Source organism: Triticum urartu, chromosome 7A, assembly GCF_056163025.1.
Source record: "Triticum urartu cultivar PI428250 chromosome 7A, HENAU_Tu73, whole genome shotgun sequence".
NCBI classification, from domain to species: domain Eukaryota; kingdom Viridiplantae; phylum Streptophyta; class Magnoliopsida; order Poales; family Poaceae; genus Triticum; species Triticum urartu.
This window is the reverse complement of record NC_141879.1, coordinates 651347565-651370172: the sequence shown is the minus strand read 5'-3', so window position 1 is coordinate 651370172 and position 22608 is coordinate 651347565. Positions and strand designations below refer to the sequence as shown.

The following is a 22608-nucleotide window of genomic DNA, read 5'->3' as shown; positions in this document are numbered from 1 at the left end:
CGCCGGTGGAAGTCCCCGCTCCGGCCACTCCTTCCTCGCCCGCCGCCGTCGTCTACAGGGATTCCGGCGAGTCTCCGGAGAGATCCGCCGCCGCCTCGGGAGACGTGCCCCGGATCCAGATCCGGATCCAAACCCTAGGGTTGACTTTTGCCCCGTTTCCAGTACTTTTTTGCATATTTCATCATGCTATATCTCCTTATCCGTAGATCCGTTTTGGACATGTAGCATATCAAAATGTTCGTCTCAGAGAGCACATCATTTCATCTCATTGCATCATTTTCATTTGAGTTGATCTTGATGCCCGAAATGCTGTTGGAAGAGTGCTATTTGAGATAATTGTCAGATCTGCTGCACCAATTAGCTTTTTGTCATTTTTGCCATGATTATTGTGTGCATCATATGCTCCTGAGTTCTACATGGGTTTTGTCATATGCTTTGCCATCTTTACAGGGGTGCCATCCATGTATTTTTTTGATATGTGTGGTGACTAGCACAAGCTTGCAAAGTGGTGCATTCGTTAATGCTGATTTCAGGGACTTAGCAATTCCACTAAGTCCTTGGACTGTTTCTATCAATATGTCATATGTTCATGTTGTTTCCTAGTGATCCGTGCCTCTTTTGAGGATGATCAGTAAGGATGATTTGTTAATCTTGTAGTACTCTATCCATCCGTGTCCTTGTTTGCAATTATGGAGCACCCTAGCTTGAGTCAATCGAGCTCTACTTTTGCTATTTCGTGAATCTGGGCAGATTGTCTACTTGTTAGCGATTTTGCTGAGGATGTTGTAGTTGATCCGTTGATGCTATGTTGTTATTCTTGCCATGTCTAGCTTGTATAATGTGTATTCTGGATGGGTGTATGCTTAGTTTGTCATGCCTTGCTCTGTAGTGAGTGCATCGAGCTCGTAAACATGCCTACTTGATATTTGATTTGCATGTTCCTGTTTTTCACTAAGTCTGTGATCTGATTTGTTTTTGCCATGTTCACATGCTTGCAATTGTATTTTATGATCCCTTTTGGCTCAAGTTCACTAAGGAACTTTTGTTAATCTCTTTGAGTAGCTACATGCCATGCCTTGCTTTGCCATGTTAAGTTCTTGTAGCATAAAGTTTTCTTGCTCCAAAGTGTGCTACGTGATCTGAAATTCCAGACAAGTGTTAATTTCACAAAGTCTGAAACCTGTTTACCAATTGCACTTTTTCCATGCTCGTTTGAACCTGTTAATGGATGAATTGGCCGTAGCTCAGTGTTCATCTTTTGTTAAGCATCATGAATGGATCCCTGCCATGTATTTTGTTGCCATGTTTGAGTGTTGTAGCATGTATAACTTGTTGCATTTAAATGGCTACTTGCTGTTTATCGCAGACCGGTGCCATATTTGAATTGCTTGCCATTTCCAAACCGTGCATCCGATTCCGGTTTTCTTTATATCTATTTCAACCGAAATCACCTCATATTTCCAGTGGCACTCTTGGATTTCCAAGTTGAGGCCAGGTTCTTTCATTCCTTGTCAAATCTTGCATATGCATCACATATCGCATCCCGCATAGTATACCATGTTTGCATCATGTTGTTTGAGCTTTGCACGTGGTTGATTGTGTTCCGTTTGCTTGTTTGTCTTGTTTGGGTAGAGCTGGGAGACGAGTTCGCTAACGAGGAGCCCGTTGAGTTTGCTTTCGAGGATCCAGTCAACTCTGACAACTTTGCAGGCAAGATGATCATACCCTCGAAATCACTTCTATCTTTGCTTTGCTAGATGCTCGCTCTTTTGCTATGCCTATGCTACGATGCCTACCACTTGCTTATCATGCCTCCCAAATTTCCATGTCAAACCTCTAACCTACCATGTCCTAGCAAACCGTTGATTGGCTATGTTACCGCTTAGCTCAGCCCCTCTTATACCGTTGCTAGTTGCAGGTGAAGATTGGAGACCGTTCCTTGTTGGAACATTATTATCTTGTTGGGATATCATTATATTATCTTGTTATCTTAATGCATCTATATACTTGGTAAATGGTGGAAGGCTTGGCCTTTTTGCCTAGTGTTTTGTTCCACTCTTGCCGCCCTAGTTTCCGTCATATCGGTGTAATGTTTCCGGATTTTGCGTTCCTTACGCGGTTGGGTAATAATGGGAACCCCTTGACAAATCGCCTTGAATAAAACTCTTCCAGCAATGCCCAACCTTGGTTTTACCATTTGCCACCTAGCCTCTTTTTCCCTTGGGTTTCCGGAGCCCGAGGGTCATCTTATTTAAACCCCCCCTGGGCCAGTGCTCCTCTGAGTGTTGGTCTGACTGAGCTGCCTGCGGGGCCACCTCGGGGCAACTTGAGGTTTGGTTTTACTTGTAGCTAGTCTCATCTGAGTGTGCCCTGAGAATGAGATATGTGCAGCTCCTATCGGGATTTGTCGGCACATTCGGGCGGTGTTGCTGGACTTGTTTTAACTTGTCGGGTTGTCTTGTAGAACCGGGATGCCGAGTCTGATCGGAAGTCTCGGGAGAAGGTATATCCTTCGTTGATCGTGAGAGCTTGTCATGGGCTAAGTTGGGACTCCCCTGCAGGGATTTGAACTTTTGAAAGTCGTGCCCGCGGTTATGGGCAGATGGGAATTTGTTAATGTCCGGTTGTAGATAACTTGAACTTTAACTCAATTAAAATGAATCAACTGTGTGAGTTGCCGTGATGGTCTCTTCTCGGCGGAGTCCGGGAAGTGAACACGGTGTTGGAGTAATGCTTGCCGCAGGTTGTTCTCTAGTTATTCGTTCGCGCTTTGCCTTCTCTTCTCGCTCTCTTTTGCGAACAGGTTATCCACCACATATGCTAGTCGCTTGCTGCAGCTCCACATATTACCTTGCCTTACCTATAAGCTTAAATAGTCTTGATCGCGAGGGTGCGAGATTGCTGAGTCCCTGTGGCTCACAGATTACTTCCAAACCAGATGCAGGGCCAGACGACTCCGTTCCAGATGATGCGCTTGAGCTCAAGTGGGAGTTCGACGAGGACTCACGCCGTTACTATGTGTCTTTCCCTGATGATCAGTAGTGGTGCCCAGTTGGGGCGATCGGGACCGTGTCGCATGTTGGGTTGATCTTTTATTTTGGCACCGTAGTCGGGCCATGAGTGATTGGATGATGTAATGCTATTTATGTACTTTGTTTGACGTGGCGAGTGTAAGCCAACTATGTACCTTCCCTCGTCGTGGTTCGACACGTAGGAGATATAGCCGCATCGAGGGCGTTACACCATGCGTGGCTCCCCTCGTCGTGCCTCTAAGTCGTGCTTCGACACGTAGGAGATATAGCCGCATCGAGGGCGTTACACCATGCGTGGCTCCCCTCGTCGATGGGCGGTGCCGACCAGTGAGTCGGAGTCGGCGGCGCCAAAGACAGGGGAGCCGACGTCGTCGGAGGGATAGCCTTAGACGAAGTATCCGGCGTCGTCGAAGAAGACCACTTTAATGACGAAGAAGCAACCGTGGCAGGAAGACCTCGATGAGGGTTTGGCGGTGTGACGACACTGATCATCTGCATGGGCACCACTCCGCCCGTGGTAGGAAGGGCCAAAGGGTTGTTGGGAGATGAAGTGGGTTTGGACCTCTTGCTTGGATTGTTGCTCTTCACTGTATCCTCCCTGTCATGCCCCTTGTCGCCCCCCTAGATTATCGTCGTGCTCCCAGACTCGAGGCACAAAGTCACTATCAACCCCGAAGTCTGATTTTTCCAAACTGTACCGGAATTCATAACCTTTTCTTTGAACCACGACATCGGTAGAGAGAGAGTGTGTGTCAATTGTGCTACTTTTGAAAGCATCAAGGTTCAGCACCGCTACCTGGATACGAACAATTCCTCTCCGACGTAAACAGAGAAGATCGACGTCAAGTGTAGCGCCAATCACCGAGCCAACCGCCCACAGACCCAAGAAGTGTCAGAGAGCGTGAGGCACCCCATGCACATGGACCCAAATAGGTATCATCTCGAAATAGTGTGGTATCTCCTCTGGCTTCCAAGGCTTAAACTCGATAGTGACATTGTGAGACTTGATGAAAACTACAAACCCAGTGACCTTGTGTAGAACTTCCTCACTCGGAATTGACATGAGAAAAGCATCCTGGTCGTGCGGTATGGCCTCCCACGTCCACTGCAGTTGGTACTGAGAAATCTTAGCAACCTCTACCTCCACGATACTGGGAGTTATAGAGCCACCAGAAATAGATACCAACACCGTCAGTGAATCTTGTGGTGCAAGATCCTCCTTGCAGACATTGTCGGGCATCTGAAAAAAGGCCATACTTTCAGTTACATAACCACACAGCATCGCCACCAGCTTCGGCATCTTGAGAGCAGGGCAGCACCGCAAAGTCATTGGGTGATTAGTCTTGTTGCAAATGAAACAAAACCGCTGTGTCTCGCAGTCCTCATTTGTGTGCCCTGCAGACTGGCACTTAGAGCATCACACCCTCTTAGGAATTCCTGCACCATCAGATGCCCCTGAAGGTTGAATCGTAGGTGTAGGCTGCTGTTGCATTGGTCCCAGCTGCATATGCGTGTACTGGCCGTGACCCGCAACCATCATAGACGAAGGGGCCATGGTAGGCACCTGCACTGGTGGCGGCATCATAGGGACCGCAGGTGGGGGAGTGGTGAATGGCAGATCTACTCCCTGTGCGTCTTCTGACGGCCACCCTTGCTTCCCTTAGGCTTGCGAGGTCATGCAGCAGCAGGGCCTCCGGTGGCAGCAGAGTTGTGTGGCGGCCTGGCGTTGAAGCTGGGTGCCATCTGCACCCCGGCGGGAGCACCATGATGCTGCACATAAGCGTTCATGGCTGGTTGAAAAGCTGCAGGCTGCTGATGTTGCTGCGCGAAGCCAGTCGTTGGTTGAAGAAGATACGGCGGCTGCGTCACGAACTGACCTGAGGTCCCAAAAAACTGCTGCTGGAACGGCGCCTAATACACAGTGGACTGCTGCACCGGCTGCGGATGCACCGGCGGGTGCTGCACCGACGCGAAAGTTCCCGGTGGCGCATAGGGTTGCGCGACCTGCACTGGCTGGTAAACCCTCGGAGCAAAGCCAAGAGCGCCTCCCAACGGCGAAGCATTTGGCTGAGAGGAGCTTGAAGACGGATTAGACTGGTGGCCGGTGAAGGTGCTCGGCAACGTGGGTGGGTCGACGCGCGTCATTGCTGGGGAGCGGACGACAACCGCGAAGGAATGATTGAATCTAGGGTTGGCTGCCTGCTCTGCCCGGTTCCACAAGTGTCGAAGCCAACGGTTGAGATTGACCATCCGGAGCCGACGTCCAGGATTCGTCTGATCACATGTCAGACCTGAAACAGCCATAGATGACGGATCGAGATTTCGAACTATGATCGCTTTAGCGCCCCGCCCTGCTTGACCCGAAGAAAGCGCCGGCAAACAGAATTCCGGTGAGGCCTCCCCATCTCTGAGACACACATGCGGCAAGAGATCACCGAGAGTTCTTGGCGGCGATGCCCGAGGAGGCGGGATCGGGCCGATCCAAGGCTTGATCAGCGGTCTTGACCGGACGGGCACCCCGGAGACGCCGCCGGCGGCCGCGGCAAGTATCATCGGTGACACCTTCGATCCTGGCACATCCACGATAGCATCCGACATAGAGGCCACCGTGATCTCCGCCGAGTCCAACGACAGTTCTCCATTCTTGTCAGACTTGCAAACACGAGAAACCTCACCTGTCCGTCGAGACGACGGTCTCTCCCACAAACTAGACGCCGGTGTAGGGTAACCAATGTGCGCCGAGAACTCAGCCGCCAGTTCTTCGTCTGTCTTCCTCCGACGAACAACCGAAGACTGCAGAGTAGAGGCTTCGATGGAGGAGTCTTGAACCGCATGCACCACCTCCTCTGCATGGATAGAACCTAGGCAAGAGAACCGAGATCCGGAATCCGCCGGCGGCGTCGACGACCAGCACAGCGCCAGCGTGAGCCGTCGCCTAGAGGCGAGCCGCATGGCTCAGTGTACAAAGCACACTCCTTTTTCGATTGTACAAAGCAGCGCACACCCGAGCCCAAGATTGTATAAACCTGGACTTGTTCCCCTTGTTTGTTGCATCAATGACCATATTGCTGCTGACCTCACAAAGATAGAAGTTAGTGTAACGTTGTCTCTTCATTTTCCATAGTCTTTCCTCACAAGTTATGTCATCAATAACTACAATATTGATGCAAGATATATGGATATTAGTTTGATCGCCCAATATGAGTAAAAAATAATAATACTTGCATTTGTCTGCATTTCATTTACTTGCTCAAAATAGATTTCAACAAACCCATACCTTCTCCTACATATTCTATAACAAATTCTCCTTTCTTTATTTCGTCCTCGGCTATCAATCCAAAGCCACATTTATCTGTCTAGAATAATATAACAGTCTTTTAGGGAATTGTTGGCGAGTGAAAAAAATACATTCCAATTAAAAAGTTTTATGAAACAATTAAAAATATACACCACTTCACATGAAATCTAGAGAACCGTCATTAAATAATAATGTTTGGCTATACGACAAAAACATCAAACATGAAACAACTTGCTTAGATTCTCTGTGGACTTATTAACACATAAGAGCAAACTTTCCTCCTCGCATTTATTTTTTCCAATTATGAAGTATTCAATGTTGAAGTATTGCTTGTATTGTGCATGAAGCATGAAGATACTGGCTCACAAGATAAAGGATTTGCGATGGTTTAAGGTACAGGATATTGCGCACAAAACGTGACTATAGGTTGGATATTTTGCTAACATGCAGATTTAAGGGCCAGCTCCAATATGAAGTACAGGGATAAGTAATGGTGCCTAAGATATCTCTGAATTATATATAGTTCCAGACAGATTCAGCATGCATGTATAGGATATAGCCAAATATGATAGGTCAAGAACATTTTCCTTTGTTTGTATCCGCTAAGGTGTTCCTAAACACAAATTAGGTCGCATATGGACCTAGAACCAGCCGAGGAATCTGAAAAGAACTAGCCATATGTTGTGGAAGGCGCTGGTCGCTGATGATCTAGTTAATTAGGCTAGCACAACTACAATCTTCCTACATGAAACAACACATGCATACACAAGAAAAGAAAAAAAAATCTCTTTGTGTATATTCCTTCTCTCCTTCGCTAGATTCATACAGAGGAGAGCGCGTTGTCCCCCAGGGAGATGTTAGCACAATGCTGTCGTGAGCCGGCCCACCATGGGAGACTTCCACCACCGTTTGGGTTTATCCGGCTTCGGTCTCGACTCTCGACCAATTGATTGTACTTGGTGGCTAGCTGCTCATGAGTCATGACCACGTCACTCGTACTGCAGCTCTGCTTTAGTCGACCATGGCGCTTAGCTGCTTCCTAGATGCTGGCGTTGCACGCCATGCCATTGCCCAACTCCACGAAATGTCGGCAAGAGGGGCTTCATCGTCGACGATGGCAGTAGCAGGGAGGATTTTCCCAAATGATCCTAACAAAACTTGTATGTTACTTATGCTTCCTTTTCATATTAAGAACATATTTATTTACCTGTGCTAGACCCGTAGCAACGCACGGGCGTTTTATTAGTACTTCCTCTGTCCCAAAATAAGTGACTCAACTTTGCAAAGTTGAGTCACTTATTTTGGGACGGAGGGTGTATATAATAAAGATTCCTACTTTTATGTTCTTTTTGGGTTGATTTTTAAAGGGGTCTAGTGGAAATGGGACATGTACGGTTTAGCCCAATATACTAATGACGGCCCATTAGCCTCCCCCGTCCCTGTAGGTTTAAATCCCCTCCCCCGCCCCCCTAGGTTTCATCACCCCTGCTCCGCGTTTGACGGTGCTGCCGCCGCCATGTCCACACCGGTGGATCGAGCTCGCCAGTGGGAGGACGGACGCAAATCAACTCGGATCAGGTACGCAGAACAGACATCGCCATGAATCGTTGCGACCTTCCTCTCCCTTCTTCACACGATCCCTTGAGACCACTTCTCCATCTCTGTGTGCAGGTCATCCTCTTCTCCTCCCAGCGGCAGCGAGACGGCGGCCGAGAGACTCACCGACGACCTCCTAGTCGAGATACTCTCGCGCGTGCCCGCCAGGTCGCTCTGCCGCTTCAAGTGCGTCTCCAAGCACTGGCTCGGCCTCATCAACGACCGCACCTACCGCCGGAAGCTCCCCCGGACCCTGACCGGCTTCTTCTTCAGGGGCACCACGGAGGAGCAATTGGTACATCCAGCTCTTCATTTCACTAAGTTATCCGGGAGCCGTGGTCGCACCAGTCTCACCTTCCTGCCCTACGGCCGGAACGCCTTTCTTTTGGACTGCTGCAATGGCCTCCTTCTCTACGGCGTATCTGCCTATGGTGGCAAGCGCCATTACGTCGTGTGCAATCCTGCCACGGAGGAATGGACTGAGTTGCCGCATTGCGACCATGCTGGCTGGGTGGGTATTGTGCACTTAGGTTTTGATCCAGCCGTGTCCCCCCACTTCCATGTGTTTTTGTTGACGGACGAACTAAATGGATTTGGTCTCCCGGGAGTGGACGTCTGTTCATATGTCTATTCATCAGAAACCGGGAGGTGGGTTCATAAGGAGAAGAAATGGTACTGGGATATTGATCTCGTTCGTGTTCACTCAGCTGCATATCTTAATGGTAGTCTGCATTTTTTCGCCGATGTCAATCACTCTACCCTGTGTCTAGCTGCCGACAAGGAGGCGGGAACAATGATATACTCTCGTGTTCCTACTCTGAATGATGGTTTTATGCAGCAGTCACAGGGCTGCTTGTATTATGCTGGTTTTGAAAGAGATGAAAATGATGATCAGGTTGTTCGACTGCTAGTTTATATTCTCGAAGACTATAATAGTAAAGAATGGATAATGAAGCATAGCATTGAAAGTTCACTTCTATTTGGAGGGCGACATGATGTAGACATTGAGGAGGACTTTTGTTGGATTGCAATTCATCCGGAATGTAACTTGATCTTCTTCACGTTGGGCTGGGATAGAACGTTCATGTTCTATGATATGGATCGTCGGCAACTCAAAGTGATATGCAATCTTGAAAATGTCAATCCACCATATCTGCCATATGTGCCGCTGTATGAAGAGTTACAATCGTTACACAAGTGATGTCAATTATTTGTGCTATATTGTCTATGGAGCATCGGGTTTGGTACGTCTGCTTGCATTTGCTTTGGTCTGTGATTGAATGTTCTGATGTTTTATATGCTTGTAAGTTTGGAGCAATGGTGATTCGTTCTGGGGGCATTGTGGCTGATTTCTCTCAAATGGCTTATTCAAATGTTCAATGTACTTTCTATTGTATGTGCTTATTTGTTATACCAATGGTTCTAGACACCAGAGGATATGATACACTTTGGCTGATTACATTGTCACTTCTTTTGGTGTTGTTAACTTGTCTGATTCAAATAGGTTATGCTGTTAGCATAACATCACAGGCACAATGCTGTTGTTTATCAAATAGGAAATATTGTGGATCATAACGTTCATCCTCTTGGTAGACAACTTTTAACATAAAACTGCTCCAGAAAACTAGGAAGTCATCGTCTTTGTGTTTGTGGATTTTGTTCACGTAGGTAGGTTTAAAGAGTTTAAAGTAAGCGATGTCGCCACAGTGCACTTCCCATGTCAGTCATACTATAATGGTCCACATAAACTCCAGTCCAGAACTCTGATGTGTTAAATAAGAGAGGTAATTCAACTTACTGCTGTGGCATTTGCGTACCGGGATGATGTTCATCTTCCAGGACATTCGTGCTGAGAAGGTCATCATGGGAATTGATTGCCTTGAGCTGGAAAACCTTTGGAAAAGTAGGTACTGCTATCTTACCTGTTCTTATGCAAATTTAGCAGCTTAGTAGGGTGTGCCTGCTTGAATGATGAATCTCGTCCTCTCTCTGACTGGAGTGCCCTGATGCCTTCATGCTTTTAAGTTTGGAGCAATGGTGGTTCGTTCCGCGGGGATTGTCGCTGATTTCCCTGAGACTAATTATTCAAAATATGTGCCTCGTGTGTGAATGCAATCCAGCCACAAGGTATTGGGTCGTGGTGCTGGCCTTCGGCTAGGCCACCGGACAATGGCCATTCCGCGGGTATTGTCGCTGATTTCCCTGAGACTAATTATTCAAAATCTGTGCCTCGTGTGTGAATACAATCCAGCCACAAGGTATTGGGTTGTGGTGCTGGCCTTCGGCTAGGCCACCGGACAATGGCCATTCCACGGGTATTGTCACTGATTTCCCTGAGACTAATTATTCAAAAACTGTGCCTCGTGTGTGAATGCAATCCAGCCACAAGGTATTGGGTCGTGGTGCTGGCCTTCGGCTAAGCCACCGGACAATGACCTCTGCCCCGAGGAGCTGGCAGGATTCTATGCCAGAACTCCTTCTAATCCATCCCGGCAAACGAACTTGAGACATGCCGAAGCCCGGAAAACTGACCGGAAGAAAAAGCGCGACCATTCGTCTAAGCATCGCCGGGGACTAAAACCATAACCTATCTACTAGCCAGACCAAGGCCACCAGGATTCCCCTCCTCGCCATCGACCGCCAGTGTGGCAGCCAAAGTGGAGACGTAGCCATAGGCTTGTCGGCGGAGGCAAGGGACAGAAGGTTTTGCCCTAATCGTCTTGCGAGACGGAAAAGAAAACTAAATTTGTTCTTGTTTCATCATAAACCCATTGCTATAGCTCATCTCATGGCATAATGCATTTTTGTTCAGGACTTTTATTCCGCGGCCACAAGGGAGATTGACAACAAGAATTTTTCTTGGAATTATCAAGAGAACTTAGAAGGTTTTTTTTACCTGTGTTAGCTCATTTTTGCGTGTGTCTGTGTGTGAAAAAGTAAGGCAACAAGCTGCTAATGCAGACCAGAGTGATGAATTGTCGAGAGAGCTTCATTGTTCAGCCCATTCGACGACCCACTGAGGGCCTGCTAGCAACAAAACCAAAGTCCCGAGCCCGTCATAGTTGTAGGCTTCAATCCCCTTCCTCCTCGCTCTACGGCACCACAGGCGCCATCTTCCACCGCCATGTCCATGCCGGCGGATCGCTCTCGCCCGCGGGAGTAAGTCCACTGTTGGAAATAAACCAAACCTAGTCGCGTACTAGTATGCTACAGCAGTGAATTAGGAGTAGTATAGGTATTAGCCGTGTCCTGTCCTGGTAGCACAAGTTGTAATCACCAATCAGCTCGTCTAGGTTATGTCATCCGAGTAGATGATGAAGTCCGTTGTCAAGTGGCGTTGGGTCTGCTCCCAAGTGTGTATACAAAGTACATAAGTGCTGCAATTTTCTATGTATAGAACCTGTGGATTTGAGAAGAAATAAATGAAAAGAAGGGCGCGCCACGTGCCCTTGGCAAATTTTTTCATGCGCGTGTGTTCTGTTACTTTGATGTGATCTTTCCTGAGGGTGAAAACCAACACGTGTTTCAAGTCGTATCCAGTACGCAGAGCAGCAGTATAAACCATCGCCAACTCCTCCGATCCCCTGGCCTGACCTCTCCTCTTTGTTTGTGCATATCTTCCTCTCCTCCCCACGGGGGCATGACGGCAGAGTGACTCTCCGACGACCTGCTTGTTGAGATACTCTCGCGTGTCCCTGTGAGGTCGGTGTACCGCTTCAAGTGCGTCTCCAAGCACTGGCTCAGCCTTATCGACAACCCCGATAACCACAGGAAGCGCCCTCAAAGTCTAGCTGGCTTCTTCTACACTAGGAGCGACAAAGGGGAGTTGTCTCTAGAATTAGAAGTTTGCTTCGCCAGTGTCTCGCGGAAAGCTGCCCTCCGATCGACACCTCTTTCACCTTTCTTCCTAGCCACGAGCGCATCGATCTACTGGACTGCTGCAATGGCCTCCTTCTATGTCACTGTTGCGATGTCTCCGCTCTGGGTGATGAGTTCTGTTACATCGTGTGCAACCCTGTCACAAAGGAGAGGGTTTTGTTGCCCGATCGCAGCTATGTTAGCAAGGTGGGCATAGTGCGTCTGGGTTTTGATCCGGCCGTGTCTTCCCGCTTCTATGTGTTTGTGTTGCTAGAGGATGTCGACTTTAATTTCTACCTTGGTAGAGTGGAGGTGTATTCGTCATAAACCAGGAGATAGGATCATAAGGAAGACAAATGGGGCGAAAATATGGAGCTTCTTACTCCTTGGTCGGCCGATGTCTTCCTCAACGGCTGGTTGCATTTTCACGCCTATGGCAAAAGTTCATCTCATTGTCTAGGTGTGGTGGACAAGGAGGAGGAAACATGAGTGAATATCGGTATCCCTGGTCATCTATATGATGGTTTTATTCGGCAGTCATAGGGTCGCCTGCATTATGCCAATTTGAGAAAGACCAACATTGTGATGTGGTTCGACTTGTTGTCTATGTTCTCAAGGACTATGACAGCAAACAATGGATATTGAAGCATCGTGCTGAAACTTCATACTTACTTGGAGGGACAAATGTTACTGATTCCTATCAGTTTGCTATCCATCCGGTTGATTCCCGTTGGATTGCATTTCATTCGGAATTTAACTTGTTCTTCTTCACTGTGGGGTCACCTTCCAAATTAATGTGCTACGATACGGTATGGATCATTGACAAGTCAAAGTGGTCTGCCATATGCGCCTTGCTATGCTAATCTTTCAGCCGCGTCTCCCATATGTGCCATTGTATGCAGATTTATCACTTTTCACCGCACACATGATCTCAATATGAAACTGTTGTTGTCTTTATAAGAAGTGGGTCTCTTATAGGAATGGATTGTTCATGCACTACTGGAAATTTCGTATACGCCGGGTGTCATGGTCTTCGCTGAGAGCCAAACCACGGACACTCGGCAAAGTAAGAGACGCCGAGTGTGACTCTCGACAAAGGGAGCATCTCGGCAAACACATGTTAATGCCGAGGGTAAAGGGAACATGTCTGGTTTGTGCAGGAAGTGTGGGTCCTATTGCTCCATTGGCCTCGAAACTTCTCGTGCTCTAAAAGGGGGCAACTGCATGACACGTGCCACGCCCCAGCATTTTTCAGGCACGCGTGCAATATTGGAGAATTTTATTGCTCTGCTAGGGTTTCATCGCCGGAAATTGCGAATCAGCAAGGTAGCACATGAAAATCATGCCCGGCAGTGGCATAGGAAATCCTTTGAGATGTCCTTGTGTCATGTCTAGGCCTAGCACAGATAAGGGATGGGCATGCCCTGCCACCGGGTTACCGAAATTACCTCGGTGTCATTCCTGATGCAACCGTTGAAATCCTCGGAAAATCATACGATGGTAGGATTGCTCGGGATCTGGCACGATGTCATCACATGGCCCCTGTAGGGGGTGGTAAAAGTTTGGTCGCATTTCGAGTAAGTCTCCCTTGAGGCCGCTTGTAAACCTCACCATCTCCGAGTAAACCGCACCATCTCCGAACTAGTCTCTGGGTATCGAGAGGGAATGTGTCCGGTTTGTGGAGGAAGTGCGGGTCCTGTTGCTCTGTTGGCCTTGAAAATTCTCATGCTCTAAAAGGGGGCAACTGGATGACACGTGCCATGCCCCCGTATTTTTCGGGCACGTGTGCAATATTCGAGAAATTTATTGCTCTGCTAGGGTTTCATCGCCGGAAATTGCAGACCAGCAAGGCGGCAAATGCAATCATGCCCGGTAGCAGCATGGCAAATCCTTTGTGATGTCCTTGTGGCATGCCTAGGCCTTCAACAGACGAGGGAGGGGCATGCCGTGCCACCGGGTTACCAAAAGTACCCCCATGTCATTCCTGATGGAACCGTTGAAATCCTCAGAAAATCGTACGATGGTACGATTGCTCGGGATCTGGCACGGTGCCATTACATGGCCCGTGTAGTTGCATAAAACGAGGATATGTATATCTTTCTGATATCTTTTGAACTAATTATGATCAACCCTAACCCATTTTTTGAGATGACCATAACCCTTGATTCTTCTCAAAACACTCTGAAAACCCCTCATTACCCTGTCAAAACCCACCAAACCACAACCGAAACCCCGGCCGGCAGGGCCAAAACGCTAGCCCACTTAGCTGTAGCGTGGGTTGTGCGCCGGCACTAGAGCTAGTGGACTTAGTAGTAGCGCCGGCCCGTACGCCGCGCTAATACTACACCAAGTGAAAACCCCGGCCACCCCCTTCCGGACCCTCTCACTTCGATCAATTGTCCCATTCTCCCCTCCACCCACCGCCGCCGCGATTAGGGTTCCTCCCAGCCGCCACTGCCACCTGCGCCGCAGGTCCCCTCGTCGCTGGCGCGGGTAATGCTCATCCCCACCGCCGCTCCACCCTCCTCTAGCGGCCCCCTCTCTTGCCGATAGCATGCTCTCGCCGCACATTGCCTCTTTGTCGCCGCCCTCCGCTGCTCCTCCCCCTCTCTCGCCGCCCGTCACCTCCCCACTCCCCTGCTGACCCAATCTGGCCGCCTCCGCACTCCCATGCTACCCCACTATGCCCCCACTCCGCCACTGCCCCCACTTCGACCGCCGCCCCAATCTGCATATTGGTGTATATGTGTGTTTGTAGTGTATATTAGGATTGTGTGTGTTTGTAGTGTATATTAGGATTGATGACATTGTAGAGGTAGGTTTGGGTGAATGTTTGTTCATAGAGGTAGCTAGGCTTGTGATGTTTGTAGTGTATTAGGATTGACATTGTTAATTCATTACTCCCTCCGTCCGAAAAAACTTGTCACTCAAATGGATGTATTTAGCACCAAGTTAGTGCTAGATACATCCATTTGAGAGACAAGCTTGGGACAAGCTTCTTCGGTCGGAGGTAGTACTAATTGTAGTTTAGTTAATTTCCCTAGTGTCATTGATATATATTAGATGTTTCCCTAGTGTAGTTTTCCTAACATTGAAATAAACCCTATGATGTTTTTCCCTAGTAGTTTCCCTAACACTGAAATAAACCCTATGATGTTTCCCTAACACTGAGATAAACTCTATATTTGTCTATTCGACATTGAATCAATGCATTGTTTCTATCTATCCGATGTTTTGCCTCTATCCTTGATGAATGCTTGCGTTAGAACAAATATTGATGTTTAATTAACTCTATCCAATCAATGCTTATGTATATAATAGGAAAATGGTGCCACCACCACCACCATGTCGATTGTGCAAGTCAAGGTGCGCCAGTAGCCTTGCAACTAGCACGGAGGAAGATGATGAAGATGATGAGCACCCACTTGATGAAGCCAGATGTGCTCAAGAATGAGGTTGAGCGAGGAGGAGGTGTGCAACCTATGGGACATAATTCCGCCACGTGCTGACTTCGTCGGGGTGCCATTCGTGACCCGCCTAACAAGTACCATGGTTGATCGGCATGTCATGGTATGTTATACTTACTGTAGTAATTTGATGATATGCTTTATTGTTCTACTTACAATTGCAAATCGTCTGTATGTAGAATCCGATGAGATATGCTTAGTGTAGAATCCAATGATATGCTTAGTGAATCCGATGATATGCTTAGCGTAGAGTCCAATGATATGTTGTGTAGAAGCTAGCCGATGATATGCTTTAGTGTAGAGTTCGATGACATGCTTAATTAGTGTAGAGTCCAATGACATGCTTACTGTTCGATCGATGATATGCTTTAGTGTGTAGCTAGAGTCCAATGATATATATGCTTATTGTATAATCGGATTGATGATATGCTGTAGTGTATACCTGGCCATCTGTCGGGCCAGGCCTACCAAAGCTCGAGGCAAAAAACCTAGGCCCGAGCCCGGACCGGCCCGGCCGTCGGGCCTAGTTTTTGGGCCCAAGCCCGGCCCGCAAGTGATAAAGCCTGCCGGGCCTCGGGCCGCAGGCCGAGCCCCTTCCTTAAAACGCGAAAATGCCAAGCCCAGGCTCGGCCCACGGCTGCATCGGGCTCAAAACTCAGGCCCAGGCCCGGCCCGCAGGCAACACCGGGTCAGGTCGGGCCAACCGGGCTGGGTAACCCATGGCCAAGTATACTTTAGTGTAGTTAGAGTCCAATGATATATATGCTTACTGTAGAATCCAAGGAACTATTAATAGTGTAGAGTCCATACTTATTAGTAAAATTCATGCTTAGTAGAAATGTAGTACTTTCTTTTCTTAGTGTAGAAATCTATATTTGGTAGAAATATATTTGCATGGGTATGTGCGAGGCTAATTATTAATTGATATGTTTTTCTTAATCAGAAATTGCCAAAGAACCTATCTGTAAGTTGTGGTATAGAGCCTGATGAAGAAGACTCTGCTGGAATACGCCTAACTGCAAGGGGCTCCGTCACCACCTGTTCGTACAGCGTGGACACGGATGGTCGCACACACATAAGCTCGGTTGGGTGGAAGAGCTTCCTCGTTGGCAAGAAGCTTCATATGTTTGACAGGCCATGCCATCCTAATTACTATTAGGAACACCCACCGCCAAGGCTTGAGGATGATGATCGTCATCGATATCATCTAGAACTATATATGTGTGTGGCTGCAGAACCATATGTATGCTACTATATGACTACCTAGTAGACTGCTTATGAACTATTATTAGTTCACCATATGAGATCTATCGATGCATGTTGACTATGTATGAGTACCTATAATGTTTGTGAGACTGTGGTCATATTAAATCTGGTATTGTGCTTAATGATATTATTATATCAGTGCCTAGTATTTGTGAAATTGCAGTTTATTAAAATGGGTACTGTTCTACAATATAGAAAGCAGTTTATTAAAACGGAGCAGCGAGCTGGTGTTGGGCCGGTCGCGCCACCTAATTAATCTATCATGTTGTGTTAGTGTTATAGGTAGTAAGGCTATCCTAGGGTACCTATGTACTCCCTCCGTCCGAAAAAGCGTGTTACAAGCTTGTCCCTCAAATAGATGTATCTAGCACTAATTTGGTGCTAGATACATTCAATTGAGAGTCAAGTTTTTTCGAACAGAGGGAGTATGAGATTATTCTATGTTATGTTAGATCAATGATGTATGAAAATATAAAAACAGAAAGGTATCAAGTGGTAAAAGTGAGCGTAAACAGTATTGCAATGCTAGGAAACAAGGCCTAGGGTTCATACTTTCACTAGTGCAAGTTCTCTCAACAATAATAACATAATTGGATCATATAACAATCCCTCAACATGCAACAAAGAGTCACTCCAAAGTCACTAATAGCGGAAAACAAACGAAGAGATTATTGTAGGGTACAAAACCACCTCAAAGTTATCCTTTCTGATCGATCTATTCAAGAGTCCGTAGTAAAATAACATGAAGCTATTCTTTCCGTTCAATCTATTCTAGAGTTCGCACTAGAATAACACCTTAAGACACAAATCAACCAAAACCCTAATGTCACCTAGATACTCCAATGTCACCTCAAGTATCCGTTGGTATGATTATACGATATGCATCACACTGTCTCGGATTCATCTATTCAACCAACACAAAGAACTTCAAAGAGTGCCCCAAAGTTTCTAATGGACAGTCAAGATGAAAACGTGTGCCAACCCTATGCATAAGTTCACGAGCTCACGGAACTCGCAAGTTGATCACCAAAACATACATCAAGTGGATCACATGATATCCCATTGTCTCCATAGATAAGCACATGCAAGACATACATCAACTGTTCTCAAATCCTTAAACACTCAATCCGATAAGATAACTTCAAAGGGAAAACTCAATCCATTACAAGAGAGTAGAGGGGGAGAAACATCATAAGATCCAACTATAATAGCAAAGCTCATGATACATCAAGATCGTGCCAAATCAAGAACACGAGAGAGAGAGAGAGAGAGAGAGATCAAACACATAGCTACTGGTACAAACCCTCAGCCCCAAGGGTGAACTACTCCCTCCTCATCATGGAGAGCGCCGGGATGATGAAGATGGCCACCGGAGAGGGATTCCCCCCCTCCGGCAGGGTCCCGGAACGGGTCTAGATTGGTTTTCGGTGGCTACAGAGGCTTGCGGCGGCGGAACTCTCGATCTAGGTTATGTTCTGGAAGTTTGGGTGTATATAAGAGGTGTTGGCGTCGGGAACAAGTCAAGGGGGTAGGGTGCGCCCCCCACCCTCGTGGGTGCCTCGGGACTCTTCTGGCCCATCTCCGATACTCTGTGGGCTTCTTCTGGTCCAAAAATAATCTCCGTGAAATTTCAGGTCAATTAGACTCCGTTTGGTTTTCCTTTTGTGCCATACTCAAAGACAAGGAAAAAACAGAAACTGGCACTAGGCTCTAGGTTAATAGGTTAGTCCCAAAAATCATATAAAATAGCATATAAATGCATATAAAACATACTAGATGGATAATATAATAGCATGGAACAATCAAAAATTATAGATACGTTGGAGACGTATCAAGCATCCCCAAGCTTAATTTATGTTCGTCCTCGAGTAGGTAAATGATAAAAACAGAATTTTTGATGTGGAATGCTACCTAACATATTCATCAATGTAATCTTCTTTATTGTGGCAAGAATATTAGATCCATAAGATTCAAGAAAAAAGTTTAATATTGACATAAAAACAATAATACTTCAAGCATACTAACTAAGCAATTATGTCTTCTCAAAATAACATGGCCAAAGAAAGCTTATCCCTACAAAATCATATAGTTTGTCTATGCTCCATTTTCGTCACACAGAAATGCTCTCATCATGCACAACCCCGATGACAAGCCAAGCAATTGTTTCATCCTTTAGTAATCTCAAACTTTTTTCAACTTTCATGCAATACATGAGCGTGAGCCATGGACATAGCACTATGGGTGGAATAGAATATAATGATGGGGGTTGTGTGGAGAAGACAAAAGGAGAAAGTCTCACATTGATGCGGCTAATCAACGGGCTATGGAGATGCCCATCAATTGATGTCAATGCGAGGAGTAGGGATTCCCATGCAACGGATGCACTAGAGCTATAAAATGTATGAAAGCTCAACAAAAGAAACTAAGTGGGTGTTCATCCAACTTGCTTGCTCACGAAGACCTAGGGCATTTGAGGAAGCCCATTGTTGGAATATACAAGCCAAGTTCTATAATGAAAAATTCCCACTAGTATATGAAAGTGACAATATAAGAGACTCTCTATCATGAAGATCATGGTGCTACTTAGAAGCACAAGTGTGGAAAAAAGGATAGTAGCATTGTCCCTTTTATTTTATTATTTATTTTTATTATTTGGCCTTTCTCTTTTTTTGGCCTTTATTTTTTTTCTTTTTTGGGAGAATGCTCTATTAATGATGATCATCACACTTATATTTATTTACAACTCAAAGATTACAACTCGATACTAGAACAAAGTATGACTCTATATGAATGCCTCCGGCGGTGTACCGGGATGAGCAATGAATCAAGAGTGACATGTATGAAATTATGCATGGTGGCTTTGCCATGAATACGATGTCAACTACATGATCATGCAAGGCAATATGACAATGATGAAGCGTGTCATAATAAACGTAACGGTGGAAAGTTGCATGGCAATATATCTCGGAATGGCTATGGAAATGCCATAATAGGTAGGTATGGTGGCTGTTTTGAGGAAGATATAAGGAGGTTTATGTGTGATAGAGCGTACCATATCACGGGGGTTGGATGCACCGGCGAAGTTTGCACCAACTCTCAAGGTGAGAAAGGGCAATGCACGGTACCAAAGAGGCTAGCAATGATGGGAAGGTGAGAGTGCGTATAATCCATGGACTCAACATTACTCATAAAAAACTCACATACTTATTGCAAAAATCTACAAGTCATCAAAAAACAAGCATTACGTGCATGCTCCTAGGGGTATAGATTGGTAGGAGAATACCATCGCTCGTCCCCGACCGCCACTCATAAGGAAGGCAATCAAAAAACACCTCATGCTTCAAATTTGTCACACAACGGTTACCATACGTGCATGCTACGGGACTTCCAAACCTCAACACAAGTATTTCTCAATTTCACAATTACTCAACTAGCACGACTCTAATATCACCATCTTTATATCTCAAAACAATCATCAATTATAAAACTTCTCATAGTATTCAATGCACTTTATATGAAAGTTTTTATTATATCCCTCTTGGATGCCCATCATATTAGGACTAGTTTCATAACCAAAGCAAATTACCATGCTGTTCTAAAAGACTCTCAAAATAATATAAGTGAAGCATGAGAGATCAATAATTTCAATAAAATAAAACCACCATCGTTCTCTAAAAGATAGAAGTGAAGCACTAGAGCAAACGACAAACTACTCCGAAAGATATAAGTGAGGATCAATGAGTAGTCGAATAATTATGTAACTATGTGAAGACTCTCTAACAATTAATAATTTCATATCTTGGTATTTTATTCAAACAGCAAGAAAAACAAAAGAAAATAAAATGACGCTCCAAGCAAAACACATATCATGTGGTGAATAAAAATATAACCTCAAGTAAAGTTACCGATGAACGAAGACGAAAGAGGGGATGCCATCTGGGGCATCCCCAAGCTTAGGCTCTTGGTTATCCTTGAATATTACCTTGGGGTGCCTTGGGAATCCCCAATATTAGCCTCTTGCCACTCCTTATTCCATAGCCCATCGAATCTTTACCCAAAACTTGAAAACTTCACAACACAAAACTTAACAGAAAACTCGTAAACTCCGTTAGTATAAGAAAATAAATCACCACTTAGGTGCTGTTGTGAACTCATTATAAATTCATATTGTTTTAATATCTACTGTATTCCAACTTCTCTATGGTTCATACCCTCCGGTACTACTCATAGATTCATCAAAATAAGCAAACAACACATAGAAAACAGAATCTGTCAAAAACAGAACAGTCTGTAGTAATCTGGAGGTTTCGAATACTTCTGTAACTCCATAAATCCTGAGAAATTAGGAAGTCCTAGGAAATTTGTATATTGTTCTACTTCAGTTGGAATTGGTATTTTATCGCTCTCTTTTAAAAAATGAAAATTATTTTCGTGAGCGCATACTTTCTGTTTTTATCAGCAAGGTCAAACAATAATCACCCAAGAAGATCCTAAAGGCTTTACTTGGCACAAACACTAATTAAAACATTAAAAACACAATCATAACAGAGGCTAGATGAATTATTTATTACTAAATAGGAACAAAAAATAAAGGAAAAAAATAAAGTTGGGTTGCCTCCCAACAAGCGCTATTGTTTAACGCCCCTAGCTAGGCATGACAATTTCAATGATGCTCACATAAAAGATAAGAATTGAAACATAAAGAGAGCATCATGAAGAATATGAATAGCACATTTATGTCTAACCCACTTCCTATGCATAGGGATTTTGTGAGCAAACAACTTATGGGAACAATAATCAACGAGCATAGGAAGGCAAAACAAGCATAACTTTAAAACTTTAAGCACATAGAGAGGAAACTTAATATTATTGCAATTCCTACAAGCATATATTCCTCCCTCATAATAAATTTCATTAGCATCATGAATGAATTCAACAATATAACCATCACATAAAACATTATTTTCATGATCTACAAGATAGAAAATTTACTATTCTCCACATAAGCAAATTTCTTCTCATGAATAGTAGTGGGAGCAAACTCAAAAAAATAACTATCATGTGAGGCATAATCCAATTGAAAGTTAAAATCATGATGACAAGTTTCATGGATATCATTATTCTTTATAGCATATGTGTCATCATAATAATCATCATGGATAGGAGGGATGCTTTCATCATAATAAATTTGCTCATCAAAACTTGGGGGACAAAAAATATCATCTTCATCAAACATAGCATCCCCAAGCTTGTGGCTTTGCATATCATTAGCATCATGGATATTCAAAGCATTCATACTAAAAACATTGCAATCATGCTCATCATCCAAACATTTAGTGCCAAACATTTTAATACATTCTTCTTCTAACACTTTGGCACAATTATCGTAATCCTTATTTTCACGAAAGACATTAAAAAGATGAAGCATATGAGGCAACCTTAATGCCATTTTTTTGTAGTTTTCTTTTATAGACTAAACTAGTGATAAAACAATAAACTAAAAGATTCGGTTGCAAGATCTAAATATATACCTTCAAGCACTAACCTCCCCGGCAACGGCGCCAGAAAAGAGCTTGATGTCTAATACACAACCTTCTTCTTGTAGACGTTGTTGGGCCTCCAAGTGTAGAGGTTTGTAGGACAGTAGCAAATTTTCCTCAAGTGGATGACCTAAGGTTTATCAATCCATGGGAGGCGTAGGATGAAGATGGTCTCTCTCAAGCAACCCTGCAACCAAATAACAAAGAGTCTCTTGTGTCCCCAACACACCCAATACAATGGTAAATTGTATAGGTGCACTAGTTCGGCGAAGAGATGGTGATAGAAGTGCAATATGGATGGTAGATATAGGTTTTTGTAATCTGAAAATATAAAAACAGCAAGGTAGAAAGTTGTAAAGGTTAGCGTAAACGATATTGCAATGCTAGGAAACAAGGCCTAGGGTTCATACTTTCACTAGTGCAAGTTCTCTCAACAATAACAACATAATTGGAACATATAAAAATCCCTCAACATGCAACAAACAGTCACTCCAAAGTCACTAATAGCGGAAAACAAACGAAGAGATTATTGTAGGGTACAAAACCACCTC

General features: G+C 45.1%; 1 protein-coding gene across 2 annotated transcripts; it reads left to right on the top strand.

The window, feature by feature from the left end:
- Window positions 1-7827: 7827 nt before the first annotated feature.
- Window positions 7828-9179, top strand: LOC147961072 (F-box protein At5g07610-like). Of its 2 annotated transcripts, none has more exons than XM_087535940.1 (2): window positions 7828-7908; window positions 8002-9179. In XM_087535940.1, the coding sequence occupies exons 1-2, from the start codon at window positions 7847-7849 to the stop codon at window positions 9125-9127; spliced, it is 1188 nt and encodes a 395-aa protein (XP_087392066.1). In that variant the 5' UTR covers window positions 7828-7846; the 3' UTR covers window positions 9128-9179. The 2 variants fall into 2 exon arrangements, with proteins under 2 accessions (XP_087392066.1, XP_087392067.1); XM_087535941.1 differs by having other exon boundaries at window positions 7847-7895; window positions 8001-9179.
- Window positions 9180-22608: the final 13429 nt, after the last annotated feature.

What these genes read in the sequence shown, in the direction of transcription:
- LOC147961072 (XM_087535940.1), top strand. Translation starts at nt 7,847, where the DNA reads ATGTCCACACCGGTGGATCGAGCTCGCCAGTGGGAGGACGGACGCAAA. An exon ending in CGCAAATCAACTCGGATCAG is followed by an intron (nt 7,909 to 8,001) that starts GTACGCAGAACA and finishes CTCTGTGTGCAG; the next exon opens with GTCATCCTCTTCTCCTCCCA.